This window comes from Anomalospiza imberbis, chromosome 3, assembly GCF_031753505.1.
Source record: "Anomalospiza imberbis isolate Cuckoo-Finch-1a 21T00152 chromosome 3, ASM3175350v1, whole genome shotgun sequence".
Lineage (NCBI taxonomy): Eukaryota > Metazoa > Chordata > Aves > Passeriformes > Viduidae > Anomalospiza > Anomalospiza imberbis.
Genome location: NC_089683.1, coordinates 95644556 through 95661553, shown reverse-complemented (window position 1 = coordinate 95661553; position 16998 = coordinate 95644556). Strand labels below are relative to the sequence as shown.

At 38.7% G+C, this 16998-nt stretch overlaps 1 protein-coding gene across 5 annotated transcripts in view; it reads left to right on the top strand.

Annotated features, from left to right (window-relative positions):
* Window positions 1-16998, top strand: part of ABCG5 (ATP binding cassette subfamily G member 5) — a 29755-nt gene that overhangs the window by 623 nt on the left and 12134 nt on the right. For 2 of the 5 annotated variants that reach the window (XM_068185859.1, XM_068185858.1), the window contains 12 exons: window positions 528-649; window positions 1097-1233; window positions 1451-1549; window positions 2532-2664; window positions 4021-4160; window positions 5421-5550; window positions 8102-8315; window positions 8568-8773; window positions 9597-9735; window positions 12740-12925; window positions 14560-14672; window positions 15819-16773. In XM_068185859.1, coding sequence (XP_068041960.1) covers window positions 528-649; window positions 1097-1233; window positions 1451-1549; window positions 2532-2664; window positions 4021-4160; window positions 5421-5550; window positions 8102-8315; window positions 8568-8773; window positions 9597-9735; window positions 12740-12925; window positions 14560-14672; window positions 15819-16003 — 1804 coding nt within the window. In that variant the 3' untranslated portion in view covers window positions 16004-16773. Of the gene's footprint in view, window positions 1-64; window positions 338-527; window positions 650-1096; window positions 1234-1450; window positions 1550-2531; window positions 2665-4020; window positions 4161-5420; window positions 5551-8101; window positions 8316-8567; window positions 8774-9596; window positions 9736-12739; window positions 12926-14559; window positions 14673-15818; window positions 16774-16998 lie in introns of those variants that run through there. The other 3 variants (XM_068185863.1, XM_068185862.1, XM_068185861.1) reach the window with 2 other exon arrangements.

Below are 16998 nucleotides of genomic sequence, written 5' to 3'. Positions count from 1 at the left end.
GTTTGGCCGCAGCCCAGCACGGCAGGAGCGATGGGGCCAGGCCCCGCTCATGGCGCCTGAGGGCTGAGCCCTGCGGAGCCTCACCGCATCCCCTTCACGCGGCTCTGAAGGACGTGCTTTAGAGGAAATTTCCAAACGCTGTGCCCTTTCCCACTGCCTTTCCTGCCGCTGCCAGAGGGATAACACGAGGCCCTAAGGAAAGGGACAGGTGGATTAATGGCTGGCAAACATCATCAGCAAATAAAGCCACAGTTCATGGTTGCCCTTTTGGTTGTAGTCCAAAAGCCTCTTAGCAATCATTCTGAAAAATGTGCTCAGACTTTGTTTTATCTTCCAGGTAATGCCAAAGTTGAAGCCTTAGGAGGGGAAAGAGCAAGGGGGAAAATACTTTAATTTTTATTTTTCTGTATTTTAAAATCCTTGCAGCTCCCATCCCACATGCAAATAGCTATGAACCATTCACTTGCTTTATGCAAAATTTTTACGTATTCTCTCTCTGAGTTTTTTATTGGTGTTTGTTTTCCAAGAGAGCGCGTTGGCCCATGGTGGAACTTTTCTTTGTATTGTAAAAAATGGACCCGGCAAATACTAAAGGATGTTTCATTTCACATAGAAAGTGGACAGATTATGGGGATTTTAGGAAATTCTGGTAAGTTGTTCCAGTACTTTAAATGAAATAAGATCACAGCCAATACTGGTGACTTCCATAGTGACATGAATGTGACTGAGGTCTGTGTTTTAAATAATGAAATTGTGACTTATTTTAACTTCTGCTTTGTAAAAATGGTGCTTGGTTTTCAGAGTTGAGTCTTCTGTCATCTAACTAACAATTATAACTTCAATAACAGACAAGGTTACTTCAAAACTCAAATGTTTCACTGCAAATGGGAATTTTTTATGATTTAAATGCTAATTTCTATTCTAGTTTTCCCATTTACTTTCCCTTATTTAGCTGCCATTTCAGGGCCTATTATTTTAAAGTTATTGAGAAAAAATCCAACTTTGTACTTTTTGCATGTGTCCATCCAAGTCAGGCTACTACTCTTGGAATCATAAAATTCATCTCAGTGCATGATTAATTTCTTTTGTTTGAAAGGATCTGGGAAAACAACACTTCTGGATGCAATATCGGGAAGACTGGGACATAAAGACAACTTCTTTGGTGAAGTGTATGTGAATGGATGTCAGCTGAAGAGGGAGCAGTTCAGAGATTGCTTCTCTTACGTGCCACAGGTTGATTTCTACATTTATTTTTTGTGTACTGTGCTTCCTTCTGTGCAAAAAAAGTTGCTAGTGTAATGGAGTATACTGTAAAGCAAATGTGATTTTACTAGGAAATTTGGGACAAATCAGTTAATAAGCTGTATGAATGATTAGGCTTGCATGAAGAGGGACAAAATTTTAATTACTATGGGACTAACTGCTTCTTCTTCTTCACTTTTTTTTTCAGAGTGACACTTTGTTAAGTTTTCTCACTGTACAGGAGTCTTTGACCTACACGGCTTTACTAACTCTTAAGAAATGCTCCAGCAGCTCCATCAAAAAGAAGGTTTGTATTTTACAATCTTCCACCAGAAAGTCATACAGCATGTCATGTAATGTTTTCACCAGCAGCACTTTCCGTCCATGGCTGTGTTTTATGTTTGTGAGGTTTTGTAATCATCATTCTGCAAATGGGGAGAAGTCCCCCTACTGAGGTGTAGAGCACAAGCTCTCTGGTGGTCCCTCCTCTTCAAGGGACTTGTGCTGGTGCCCCAGGACATCACCATTATGCTGGGACAAAGCGCTCCCACCTGAAGCTGAAGCAGTTACTACTGCAGGAGATGCTGGTCTTGATATTGAGGTCAGTTCCCCTTCCCCAGAGGGGAACCTCTGTTCTCTGGGGCATTTAGGCCCATGTGTGCTGGCAAGTTTCATGGACAGCACAACTGATTTTGGCACCTTTCTGTCTCCTGTAGGATATCTCTCACTAATCACAACAGCTCAAAAAAGCACTGGTCTACTAAGCCTCCTACAAGCTACTTTCTTGATGAAATCGGTGTGTTTCAGATTTATTTAAAGGACTCTTTTTGAATTCTATTTAAAATAAAATTGGATATTCTTGACCAGAGGGACTTGCTTTCTGTCTTCTCTCTTCCCCAGTCTTCCACTCAGTACTTCATACTTTCCCAGAATTTATGTGCCTTCCTGCTCCCTGATTTTGGAAGCCAGAGCAGCACATTATGTTCCATACCTTAACTTTTAGTCACCTCTGAACTCTTAATCTCCTAATGTCAAGTGAGGCTAAAATTTACTCATTTCAGAACACACTGAAATAAAATTGTAAAGAATAGTAATTTAAATAATGTATTAAAAACAATAAAATAGAAATTAGGCCAGATACTGTCCAACTAGAATGGATGCAAGCAGGATATTGGTAAAGCTGTAACTTAAAATTATGTCTTTGTCTTATTTTTGCTGGTTTTTTGCCATTGCACACGGGTATCTGTGTTGGACTGTGTTTAGTGTTTTGAAATTGTAATTATTTTTAGGTAGATGCAGTTATGACTGAGCTGAGTCTCAGCCACATTGCTGACAAAATAATTGGAAGCCGGAATGTCATAGGAATTTCTGGGGGTGAGAGGCGTCGGGTATCAGTTGCAGCCCAGCTTTTACAAGATCCCAGTAAGTACCACTGCATGGATTTTCAAAATAAAACAAGACTGTGTCACTTTGTGCTCCTACCACAGGTCTCTGTAAACCACTTTAAAATACAAAAGGGTTTACATTCTTTAATTCATCAGAAGCCAGTCTGGTGATGACAGAAAAGAATAAGCAGTAACTAAGGTCTGCCATTGATCTGTTAGTTGATCTTGGAAAGCAGAAAAATTAAAAATCTTAGGGACTGAACATAGGTTTAGACTTGGATTTATCCATTTTTAGTCTTTCTGGGTTCACTGTTCCCAAATGTTGGTTGTGGCCCATTAATTTATCATTTTTGAGTACATTAGAGCCATACATGTGCAAGCACTGAGCCTTGTAGTGTAGTAGCTGCCCTTGATCAGTGTGAGTGCCTTGATATGTGTGAGTACCATGTATGTTCCAGTGCCAAAAAAATTCCAATGAAAGGAAATCAAAGCTGAGAAACTATGGAAGGATTATCCATGGGAAAAATTTTGTCAGTTTTGAGAGAGTTTCTTGAAGGTGCCAGAATCTCACTGAGTGAATGTACAGCACATATTTATTGGATGCTGGAGTCCTTGTAGCCATGTGGATGTGCTACAAATGCATGTTAGGCAGGAAGGAGCTTAAATAGCACAGTGAGGTACATCCCTGCTGCTGGGGACTCCTGGGGTGTGGTTGCTGCTCAGGACCTCACTAAACTCTACAGTAAACACTATAGTAATTCTGTGTAGATAAACCTAGAGTGAAAACTCCCCTCCCCTCATACCCTGATCAAGGTTGGACTGCCCTCTTCTGTGCTATGTGTCATCTCTATAAAAATAATGGATTTGATTATAAGTTTTTCCCTTTCATGTGCAATAAAATATGAAGAAAAGGCAGTAACATCTGCTTCAATCTATGGAATTACATCTGCTGTATTTTAACAATTCTTTGTTCATAACAAATTCTATGTGTATATATAAAAATTCAATTCAGAATATGTAACTTCTAGCTAATTTTGTCACTTATATTGTAAATTTTGTAAATGCTGAAATTTATCATTATTGTTCTTGAAAGCAGATGTATGCATCAAAGCTATTTTGGTAATTTTCAGATTTCACATGAATTTAGAAAAAGTAATATGCTCTGAAGTATTTTTTAATGTCCTTATTCCTAATCATTGAAACAGAACCACTGAAACGAAATAAAACTGAAAGATCCCATCATGGCAATATCTGTGCATACCCTGCTTTATGTGTGGAACTTCACCTATAAAGTAATTTCTATGTTATTTGCCAAATTAGCTTTAGGGGCAGAAACTATGTCATTTGCTCCTCATTTACCTGAATTTTAAAGTTATTCCTTGTCGTTTGACAGAGGTCATGCTACTTGATGAACCAACGACAGGGCTGGACTGCCTGACTGCAAACCAGCTTGTCTTGCTTCTCTCAGAGCTTGCACACAGAGACAGGATTGTGATTCTTACAATCCATCAGCCTCGCTCAGAACTTTTCAAGGTAGATGATACCTACTCACTATTGGCTTTTCCACCTGACCTTTTAGTACTTAGGTTCTTTTCAGGATGGAAGTACAAGATCCAGTATAGCTGCCTCTTTTCCTCTCCTTTGCTTAATTAGAGGCTTCTCTTGAACTTTGCAACACTGGCCTTGTCCTAGTCACAGGGCACTTAGGGACACACATTACCTTGTGAAAATTGTATAGAGTCTGACTGTGTGCCTAACACTTGTGTTATGCAACTACCCAAACCAAAACCACTGGGAGAAGTAAAGACAAGGCGTGTGGGTACACCTTGGTCGTGTGGTGGGGCAATCCTGCCTTGTGGGGTTTGTGCTGGGGAGAGCATTTCTCCCTTCCCATTACTGTTTCTTACTTTGCTGTTACCCACCACCTGCCACATGAATGCAAAACTCCTCTTCCCTGGCTGACTGAATGGAGTGTTAATGGTTGTGAGGGGCCAGAGGGGAGTGACAGAGCTTTTCTGGACTGAAAACAGCCCTGGTGTCTTGAGAACATGGATTGATTATAGCTGGTGGGAACCTTGCCCTGGCAAATGTTTACCCGAAGAGCAGTGCTATTAGAGTCCTTAAGCACTTCAGGATAATCTTGCCAACAATTTGGGGGGTTTTACAGGCTGGGGCTATTAAGCACCGAAGGGGGTCAGTCAGTAAGTGAAGGTGCATTAGAAGTGAGGTCAGAAAGCCACATCTCTTTTTGTGGATTACCTCTGTATGCTGTTGTCATTGACAGTTTCGAGAACCACTAGAGCTTAAAGATGTGTCAGTTTGCATGACCACCAATGAGAGGAGTGAAAGAAAGGACCATTGTCTTTTGGGAGAAATACAGTAAGGAAGTTTGAATGTGTCAAAACTATTTTTCCCATCAAAGCATTTCTATTACCAAGACAGTAGCTGTACTCAAGAATGAATGCACTCCTGATCTGATCGCTGTGGTGCCCAGTGACAGGACCTGAGGGAACGGCCTGAAGTGTGACAGGGGAGGTTTAGGTTGGATCTTAGAAAAAGATTTTTCACACAGAGGGTGGCTGGGAACAGGCTCCCCAGGGAAGTGGCCACAACACCAAGTCTGACAGAGTTCAAGAAGCTTTTGGACAATGTTCTCAGGCACATGGTGTGATTCTTGGGGTGTCTTATGCAGGGCCAGGAGTTGGACTTGATGATCCTGATGGATTCCTTCCAAATCAGCATATTCTGTGATTCTTAGTACATACTGCTAATATAATAATTTCTCCCCAACAGTTATTTGATAAAATAGCCATCATGAGCTTTGGAGAAATGGTTTTCTGTGGGAACCCTATGGAAATGATCTCATTTTTTAGTGACTGTGGCTATTCTTGTCCTGAACAATCAAATCCTTTTGACTTCTATGGTAAGTTTGTCTAAATTGTTTTAGTAAAACAATTTGGTTTTTTTCCCAAGTTAAAGTTTTTCCAGAGATAGAAATGTATTTGAATTCTGCTCCAACTTTTTAATTATTTTTAGCTCAGAGAGAGGGCTGGCCCCATGTCATTCCTAATGACTCCATAAAATAGCCATATTTGCAGTAAAGGAGTAAACTATCACTAAAAAAAGAATCTCAGCTTCATGAAACCTGTGGATTCATGATGGCATTTCCCAACTGGATGTTGGAAAATTAATTTGATTCCAAAACTGTTGAAAATCATATGCTCCTCCAGACTCTGTGAAGCCAAGCAACTTGAAAGAGTTGTGTGGAGGGAAGGATGTACAATAAATATGGGATGACTTCAGGCATCAATTTCCAGGAATTCTAAGTTTGAGGTTTCTAAAAGTTTGGGGAGTTGCTAATACCAGGCTGAACACCTGGACCAGAATGGATGCTTCAGGAGATGATGATAGCTGTTGGCATAAGCTGGAGAGTATTGTTTTACCAATTCAGGATGAAAAAAAAAACGGGTAAGCAGGAGACTTTGGAAATGAGACTTGGTTTTGCTGCAGGACATCCATGTCCCTGATCCATACAGGCACAGGTTTGAAGAGAATGTGGATGTGTTTGTATGTTTACAGATATGCAGCCGTGTACATAACTCTATTTAAATCCAACATGTTAGGTTAATTTCTGGCAGTACTAGCTGAGCACTAACCAGGGAATTTGACCAATTCAAAAAGCTGCATTCAGAGCAGGCAGTGTTTTCCTATTCTCTACATGGCATTCTAAACTCAGTGAGAAGAGAGGTTGGTTGTTGACATGAAGCTGGAATGGGATAAAGCTGAAAATACTGGTATGACAGTGAGGATAATTTTGCCTTCATGGATTTGAATAGTCTTGAAAAGCATAGATGATTTGAGATTTAGACCCACTTTTAAAAAAGCTTGGTAAAGAGAGTACTGCATTCTTCAAATGTCAACCTTTGAATGTGACAAGAAAGGAAAAAAATACAGATTAGAGCAAAGAATCATCAGAATATTTAGTCTTTTGAAAATTGGTAGTTTATATTTTTTTTTGTGTGATTTGATGTGAATGAAGGGACAGATTCTGATATCATTTACACCAGCAACAGAGGAAAATATATCCTATGTATTGAGTGTGGATTATATTGCTGAACTGTCACATGTTTGTAAAAAGTACTAATGCATGGTAGGCATTAGCTACATGGTCTAGATATAGCAGTCAGTGTTACCATTCTTTTAAAGCGCACCGAATTGCCATTTATTTCCTGTGTGACTTCCAGCAAGTCACACTGGCCAAGTTTTAAAAAGTGTTTCTGCGTTTTGGATGTTCACATTTGTAAAAGCAAAGGCTTCATTTTGGATGTGTTTTCCATTAAAGACAATTCTGCTAAATTTCAGCTTGTAGAACACCAGGAAACTATTCATAAGCCTAATTCAGATTTTGAGAAAATCTAAGAATCTTGGACAAGGCCTCCTTTTGTTGAATTTGTATTTTGAAGTTGAACAGAATATTGCAAAACTGAAATCTAAGGATGAGAGAAACCTTAGGGGGAAATAACTGATGAAGACATCTTACCAGATGTAGAAGAGTAATATAAAATTGGGTAAGAACAAATATTGCTGAGAACAGTCCAGTTTTCAAAACCTTGGCTAATTCATTGCTGTTAGGGAATAGGGAAATTTCTAAGGCGTTTTAGTGCTATTACTGAATCTGTATGACTTGTAAAAATGGAACACACAAATTTCCCATCTGCCAGCAAAAGAATTGCTGGTGCCAGGAGTATGTTTAGGTGGACTTATTAGAAAGGAATATTAACTCTGTGATGTAGTTACCTTCCCTGAGTTCCACAGCAGTCAGTAATACTTCCTTCAGCTTGGGCTGAACCTGCTAAGGGAATTTGGCCAGCTGAACATCCTCTGACTTCACATTAAAAGAGAAGTATGCTAGCAAAGGAGGGAGGTGAAACCCAGTGCAACAATGCATTAACAGCTCAAGGAGAGAAGAGCAGTGTCTCTACAGTGTGAGTTCACACTAAGCAAAAAATAAAGCTCCATAGTTATGGAGGAGTGGGCAGAGGACAAGGGGGAGCCATGGAGCCATGTCTGAGCATTTGCCTGAAAACCTGAGAAATATATGACCAGATAATTCATGCCTTCATCTTCATAAATGTTCATCCTCTGGTGCTTTGTCTTGCTCTCTACAGCTCTGTGCTGTGCAAGGAGAGTGCTAAAGGTCTGGCCAGCACAGTGCTCAGGCCTTGCATTTCAGATCAAGGACCTGAACTGCAGGGTCCTACGGAGGTCACAAAACACAGATTTCTTGAGGCTGCACAGTTAATTAATTCCTGCTGCATCTAACAGAACGGAGAAAGAAACCTTGAATACTTTCAAGTGACCTTTTCATCTTTGCATATTTTAGAATGGAGACAAGAAGAAGTTAGTTGCATGGGGAAAAAAAGTATTAAGGGAAAGTGATGTGTATATAGAGTAAAAACTTTGTAATTTTACAGTGGATCTGACATCTGTGGACACCCGAAGCAAGGAACACGAACTCAAAACCTACAGTAGGGTTCAAGAATTTGTATCAGCCTACAGAAACTCAGTGATCTTTAGCAAAGTACTGGAAGCCATTGAAAAAACAAAGTTTATGAAGGAGCTGCCACCAATACCATTCAAAAACAAAGACTCACCCAGTGGCTTTGACCAAATACTGATTCTTTTACGGTAAGACTTTCTCCCCCCTGCCCCTTTTAAAGCAATTTTTTTTTCTTCTCCACTAATCTCTCAGGTTTCTCCTCCATGTATAGATGCACTTCCTTGGTTATTTGATCTCCCACTGCACTTGTTCCTTGTCTTTTTTGGTATATAAGCTCTTTGTGGACGCTGTGTGTCTAAGATTTGTTCAAAGCTTAATACCCTACCAACGTGTGTTCAGTTGTAGCTAACAAGCCTTTTATTGTTTTGTTTCGTTATCAGGAGAACAACAAGAAATCTCTCCAGAGATAAGATAGGCATCATCATGCGTCTCCTCCAGAACCTGTTGTTTGGCTTGTTTATAGCTTTCTTCCTTCTTAGACTAAGGAATGACCTGGCCCAGGGAGCTGTGCAGGACCGAGTGGGGCTTGTCTACCAGTGCGTGAGTGCCCCCCCCTACACAGGGATGCTCAATGCTGTGGCCCTGTGTGAGTTTCTGTCCTGTCTTACGTGCAGCAGCAGGTGTTGCTGCCACTCTGTCTTAAATAGGAAAAAGTATTTTTTGAAGATAGTAATTTAAAAGATCTTCACTGGTCTAGGTAATGTCAGAGTTGATACAGAAGCACAAAATTCAATGGAATTTAAGGGAATATGCCCTGATCCCTGCCTTTCTTTTTTACAGCTGGCCTGTCTGTGAAGGCTTTAGTCTAAACTGTGCAAAAGATTTCCCTGAGTGTAGAATTTTATAGGCAAGACAAAGTCTAGGTCTAGCTAATATGTAAGTGAGCTCAAAACTAGACACATGGAAAGGATGGAAATACAAAACAGCTTTGACAGCAATTAAGCTTAATTGGATTTATGATTATTATGTGATGATTACATTTTTTAAAAGGATTTTTCTCTTACAGGTGCTGTACTGAAAGCAGTAGTAGTTTCTATTTACAGCCCTGTAACCTGTTTTGCTCATGTAGGGAACATACACTGCTGTTATCAGCTTGAAATCAGAGCACCTCAATAAATTGGCCAGTGACAGAGGTTTTCTCATGTCCTCAATCTGTATATGCAAAAAGAGAAGGCTGTCCTGCATGCTGATAAGATAGGCCTCTTTTGTTAAGCCTACCAATGTTTGCAATCTGCAGGGAGCATGCTTTGCATTTACAGAGGGGGGAAAAGGGATCGGAGTGGTTTAGGCAGAATGTTTGTGATATATTCTCAAAGTTGTCCCTGTGCTTCAGATCATTTCTGCTAATAACAAATCTTGCTCTTTCTGTTTAATGGTAATTTGCTTCATTTCTTATATATTTAATTTAGTCCCACCTCTACGTGCTATCAGTGACCAAGAAAGCAAAGATGGCTTGTACAAGAAATGGCAAATGCTTGTAGCTTATATAGTCCATTTCCTGCCCTTCAGTGTCATCAGCGTGGCCATTTTCAGCACCTTCATATACTGGTAAGCATTGGGACCATCTGTTGGATTGCCGTTTTGTTTTTGTCACCAGTGTCAGTTAACATGTCAGCAAAAGGCCTCCTGGCATGGCTTCCTGCTGTTGTCTCTCAAAATAATTACACAGAAAGCATAAGGAAAGATGACACAAATTTAGCCCTTCTCTTTCAGGCAGAGCTGAAAACACTTCCCCAGTAAGTAAATTACCTGTTCTCTAGGTATCTTGGAAAGTTTTAATGGACCTGGGAGAGTTATCATCCTTTTGTCATATTGGAAGCAGGAAGTGTCATTTTACATTGCATTTAGAAAGACAGGAAATAAAAAGAAAAAAAAACCAAAAAAACCAAAAACAACCACACAACAAACAAACAAAAAAAAAAACACCAAAAAAAACCACTCCAAAGTGAGGATGTCAGCTGTAGGTACGTTGTAGGTACGTGACAGTAACAAAACTTTTATTTCCTGAGATGTTGGGCTTTAGCTACAGCATATGGAAGTGATGAAATCTGGATCCCTTTCTTATACCCTCCGGAGAAAAGCACAAATTTCTATTCTTCATTCTTTTTCTTTTCTAATGTTGAGAGATGCCTAGTGCACCAAAGTTAATTTTAGTTTATGTGTACAAGTGATGAGCAGGCTTGGTTTGTGTCGTGGCTGCATGTTCTCTGATGAGCTGTTCAAAAGTGGCGAGTGGATACACCCTCATAAAAGAGCTAAAGTGCAGAAGCCATTCTGCTGTAGCTGTGCATGTTAGTGCTCCTACTTTCCAGTAATATGGATGGAAAATTGATAGAGTAGAACTACACAAAATTGCTTGGACTTCTGAGTCAGAATTTTTGCACAGGGAATTTTGTAGCAATTTTCCCCCATCTGGAAAAACTCAGAAAAAAAGGATGACTATTCCCTTCTTCCTTTTTGTCTATAGTAGGCAATGAGGGGCAGTGCTCAGCATTTACTTAATTCTTTCCATTTGAAATCTCAATGAAAAGAGAACATCCCTGAGAGGAAGATTTCTGCTCTTCCAGGAGTGAGGACATGCATGCATGGGCAGGTTGTTTTGTAGTTTGGTGTGGATATGAAAAGTAGTCATCTTTATCTCCCTAGCTACCTGAGCTTTTATTTCTGCAAACTTTCAGTGCTACCTTCTTGAGGCAGGGCTCCCTGAGAAGCCTTTTTTCACAGGTAGACAGACAGACAGAAATTACTCTTCCTTCCATTAAGTGCTGCGCTGACATTCTGTTTGTGAATAGTGCCAAGAAAACAGCCATTTGGAAAGCAGCTTTCCAGGCTCAATGACACTCTCCACTCCATAATAAACAGGGAATCCACATGGGCAGAGACTTTGCCCCTGTGTTTTGGTTGGCTCAAACACAATCAACAATAAATAGTGAGGCTCCAGTTAATGGATAATATTTACAGGTATTATCTTTCCAATACTGCAGTTGTGTGGAAGCCATAAGGGATGTGTCAAAGTGATTTCACAATGCTCTTAGACCTTTCAGGGCAAGCAGTTTCTGGATGAAATTTTGCCAGTTGTTACGCAGGACTGAACTTTCCCAAATGGACTGAGTTTTTGAGAGACCTTGACAGCCTCTGGCATGTGTTCTTACAAGCCATTTCTCGTAGAGGTTGTGTTTGTGGAGTCAGCCGGTTGGGTCAGGCAGACCCAAACTCTGACCTGATCAGACACAAGGCAGGTTTGGCCAAGTTCAAAGAGAGCCTGTTTTGCAATCAAGCGAATGTCCTGTCTATACAGATTTTTCTAGCTGAAGATACCTCTGGGAAATCTTCTGACAGTTCACATCATGCTGTTATTCTGTTGCTGTCTTTGGGCTGTTTTTTTTTTTTCTTTTTTTCAGGCTTTCTTCTCTTTTATTAATATCCCAGATTTACTAGCCTGTGTCTCCATATCTCTGTGTAAAGTTTTAGAGTGGGTCATAGGTGATAGTTTTCTGGTAGGACTTTGGAAAGCTACCAGATTGGTTTCTTCTGCACCAATCTGTACTTAAAAGTTTTTAAATACCTGCTGCCTTGCTGAGTGTTTAATACTGGAAGAGTCAATGTTCATCCATCTATTTATAAATTATTCTGGTGTTACAGAAAACACTACAGAAAAGACTATGAGAAAATTGATGCTTCTGTTTTAAGACCATATTCGAACATGGTGGATTAAAAAAAACATAGGGTCTTGCACTGAGCAACAAAAAGAAAATTTACTGTCGAATTGCTGCTTGTGAGCTAAGCAAAGCATGCATTGTGCACCTAGTGTGAGGCAATTTTAGTATGAGGTATTTTGGAAAAAGAGTAATGTGTCACAATGTAATAAAGGGTTTTGTCATCTGTCATATACACTATAAGGCTGAATTAAGTTTGTCAAGCAATTGCTGGCTTTTCTTAACTTTTTTAATCGTGATTATAGGTTGACAGGACTCTTTCCCTTGGGTTATCTAGGGGAAAACTGAGAACAGCATGTTGCATTTAAGAATGCAGGAGTATGGGGGAAATTGCATTGGTGTGAATTACATGGGTGGTGAATTAAATTAGTTTTTCATTTAATTGAGTATATCCATACTTACGTTTGCTTGCACTTTATCAAAAGTGCAAAATCCCATCTGTTAATTACCTGCATAAAGATGTTATTTAAATATGTGACTTACATGAATGACTCCCACTGCAAAGACTTTACAAGAAGCAGCAGGTTAGTTTAAGGAATTGAAAAGCTGTGGTGATTATCTTGAAAAAATCTGGGTTTCTACAAGAATTACATCTTTGCATAACCCTCTTCAATCTAGATGGAGAAAACCTCATGTATCTGCACTTACATAATGATAGTAAGTGGATGTCCTTTGTGTTAATATTCCAAACAATATGCTAAGGATTAAGGCATAAACTCTTCACCTAATGAGCTATAACTGCAAAAAACCCAAATAGAAACAAAAGTAAAGGCTACTTTCCAAGTTTACTACCCAAACATTGTTTTTTAACTGTTCTTTTGCTCATCTTTGTACAGGACTACAGGATTGTATCCTGATGCTTCCAGATTTGGAATTTTCTTTGCTGTTGTCCTAGCATCTCACATGATTGGTGAACTACTAACACTTGTTATACTTGGCATGGTTCAAGACCCAAATATAGTCCAAAGTGGCATTGTGCTACTTAATTCAGCTGGTGTGATAGTGGGAACTGGACTAGTGAGGTAGGAAAAAATCTTACTTTGTTACAGTGCTGCTGTTAACACTGATGTGGAAGAGTTTCTATAACAGCTGGTTTTGCAGAAATCCAGTAATGCACAGGTAGCAATGGAAAAGCAAGAGCAGCCCCTTCAGAGGCAGAACTACCTAATCTTGTTGGGCCTTCTACTAAACACAAAACCAGACACTTAGTATCTTTAGATATCAACAAAGATATTGAAGATTTCCCCCAGTTTTTGCAAATACATTGAAGATAAAACTAAAAAATTAGTATCTATCAGCTCATCTGAATTCTTTTATTGATGCTGACATGATGATGTGAAATGCTCATTAAAGGAGCCTACCAAAAATCCCTGTTCCTACATCTTTTAGTAGCTGCTGGAACTTATGACATTAAACACTGGTAATGCTGGTTTAAAAAAGCAGTTGCTCTCAACTATCTTACTAGTATTATTATCCAGTTTAGCCAGTAAACTTTTCAGTCACTTTTTCTACCTGTACAGACTGAAATCTATAAAAGTTATTGAGTAGTATAGTAAATATGCGGGGAAATTGTGATCCTTCTGCTCTATTACTGTGCAAATAAATGGTTTTGTGTTTTAATTTTGTGAAGTTAGAACAGTTTTCCCATTGTATTTGTCAATACTGAGATTACTGGGTTTTTTGAGGGACAAACCAGAATATATGTAATTGTTAAAAGCAGTTTTCCTAAGATATTGAACAAGTAGGATATGTTTACCTGAGACCCTCTCAATGAAAATGAAGTAAGCCTAACAACACATGGTGTTCTCAAGAAAACCATCTGAATCTTCACAAAGCTGATGATGCTTTGTCTCTTTAAAGTAGATCTCAGCTCACACTTACGATATAAAGCTAGGTTAATGTCTAATTATTTGGTCCCTGCCTAATTTCAGGAAGATGTGTGTTTATAGTGAAAGAGATTTATTCTTGCTACTGTAGTCTAATGCCTTAATGATAACTTAAAAGCATTAGTGGTTTCTAACCCTATTTTATAGCACAGACTTTGCTCATTAATATTATGAATCTTTTTGATTAATCTTCACAAGCAATGAAGGACATTATAAATAGCATTGAGACTTAGGTTGCTGGGGTTTTTTTCTTGCTAATTTTTTTGTTGTTGTTGAATTATAAGTCTTGAAGTATTTTAGATGCTGAAATTGCCCTGTCTTGTTGAATGTTTCTTCTCATTATTTTTGCTTAATTTTTGCATTGTTATTATTGCGGCAATGAATTCCTATTCCGTATTACTTGGTTTTGAAGATGGAGGGAGGGGTGGTGGTTTCTTACTTTGAAAGCAAAACATTTTTGCAAGTAAGGTTTATATTGACTCTTGTCACTTTCAGTTTATCACTGCCATGTGAACAGCAAGCAACCATAGAATTCTTTGTGACTGTTCATAAACAAGTCAGGGCTGAATGTTGTGACACTGTACCAAAGTCAGGGACAGCCTTCATGGTTGTCTCATCATTTAGCCCTAAAATTGGACTTTACGCTTGAAAACCCTACAGGTAGAGACAAGAACTGTTTTTGTCACAGGTTACAAACAATGAGAGCTTGTTTTAATCTGGGGTCTCTTAGTATGTAGCAAAAGTCAGCTTAACTTCTCTGTTTCTTTAAGGACCATTGAAGAAATGCCAACACCTTTGAAACTGCTTGGTTTTCTCACATTTCAAAAATACAGCAGTGAAGTCCTTGTAGTCAATGAATTTTATGGCTTAAACTTCACATGTGGTAAGTGTTCAAAAAAAAGTCCATTATAAATAATTTTAATGAGATGTTGATGCTTATTTTCCTTCTATGTATATGTATCCTGATAAAATAAATGTAACTTTTGAGATGCTAAAAAGAACTTACTAATTAGTAAAGACAATAATGCCACATCAGCAAGCCAGAGCAGAATTTGATTATTTTGTTCCAACCATTTCTCATTCTTCCAGTTCTTCCATCTTCCTCTTTTTCACCTGTTCTCTTATCTCCTTTTTGGAGGAACTTTGGAAGCTAAGTTTATTACAGGCTGGATTTTTTTTTTTTTTGCAATGTTACACAAATAGAGCATCAAGAGAATTGCGTAATCTAAGATCAAACATCAGTGGAGGGAATATTGAGAGGTAACAAACAGCTGACCAGGTTATCTCCTCTAATACTAGACAGGCTTCAGTTCAGATGTGTTTCCATGGTATTTACTGAGCAGCTTGGGTCTGTCGGGCTGTGCTTTGCTGGTTGTGAGCAAGATAACCTGCTGCAAAACAAGAAAATCAGTCAGGGTGGCAGGGTTAGTAGCTAATACACATTAGTGGGGCAAAGCTTATAGCTTTGGACCTACCCTAATATATTTGGGGTGTTGTAGCCAGGTGTCTGTGCTCCTCTCCAAGGCTACATATTTTTTATCTATTAATCTTTCCTCTTTATTACAAGATCAACAACTGTTAGAAAACGAATCCACGACTCTATTAGTACTAGCAAACACCTCATTGTTAATGTGCCCTTCTTAAGTTCTTAATGCAAGAGAGTCACCATTTCTTGCATTTTGGAACCCTCAACACATGAACACTGTAAGTCTACCACATGGGACAACTTGCTTCTTGATGCCACTCTAGATAATGTGTCTGAAAAGCCATAAATCTTTGTTTGGCATGAACAAAAGAGAGAGCTCCTAGTGACCGTTTGTTCTTCCCTTCAAAACATATGTCATGGATTAACTGCAGAAACACAGGGCTTGTCTGGTTTTATTCCAGAGTGATGAGAAATACTCCTGTGGGTATGGTTCTTCATGGAAGTGATGTCAGGAAGAGGTGTATTTAAGGCATGAGTTAGAGACTGGAGTCTGAGTTTTAATTTTACTGATTTACCTACTAAAGAAATTGTTTCTTTTGACAGGTGGAGCCAACAGTTCCACTGCAAATAATGCTGCGTGTGTTCTCTCTCAAGGCATCAGGTTCATTGAAGAAAACTATCCTGGGGCATTGTCCCGGTTCACAGTTGATTTCCTCATACTCTATGCTTTTATACCAGTACTTGCCATTATTGCAATTTTAAGCTTCAAATTAAGAGAGAATTATTGACAGACAATGAAAAAGTAGCAATTCCAACAGTCTCCTATACTATACTTTTATCTGTATTATGGTCAAAGGCTTATATTGTTGGATTTAGATGGAATTTAAATGATTACACGTATAAAAACACATTCATCTTCTCATGTTTGTTTTCACCTTGAAAACCAATGTTCTCTTAAGAGTGTGAATGACTCCTGGTACTGGTATTCCCCACCCCTCTCTTCTGGCTGATTTCCAGATCAGCCATAATCAACAGTATTTCATGTTTTAAAGGGCTTTCTGATTTAATTTAGTCAGCTATTGTTGACAATTTTCAACAACATAGCAATGGTGCTCTAGTTTTTTCCCCACTATTTTGTTTTTTAACCACTACTAGTTAAGTAGAGGGGTCCAACTGCTGGTAAATCTCATTTCTAGGATTGTATTTTCAGTATTATGCCTTGTTTTGATACTGTTTGAGGAATCTGTGGAAAGGAAACAAACCAAATACATGTAAAGACAGAATCAAGAAATCACTCCACTTCAATCTTATACACACTATACAATTTATGAGTACAGGATCTTGAAGCAGTATCCAAGTTACCCAAGTTGGTTTTGCTTTGTAAATGATAGTAAATCAGTGAAAACAGGTTATTTATATCAATTCTTTCTTTCCACTGTCAAGTTCTAATCTTGTTATGGAAGCAGTTTATGAATTACAAGGAAAAAAACATGTTTGTTTAATAATGTTTTGGTTTTATTTAATAAAATGTCACTTTAACTAGGGAAAAAGTATAAAAGTTGTTTGTCAGAAGCAGTACCATTTTCATCTTTGGAAATTTTTCTCATGGGCCTTTCAAAATTGAAGACATAACAAAATTGAAAACTGTTCAGACATTCACTCTCTGACAAGTCTGAGCTCTCAGAAGAGACCTCTGGCTTTAATCTGGATTGTTTTGGGTATTCTCAGAACACTCAGTGCATCTCACACTAGTGAGGTGTGCATGGACAAAAACCCATTCCTG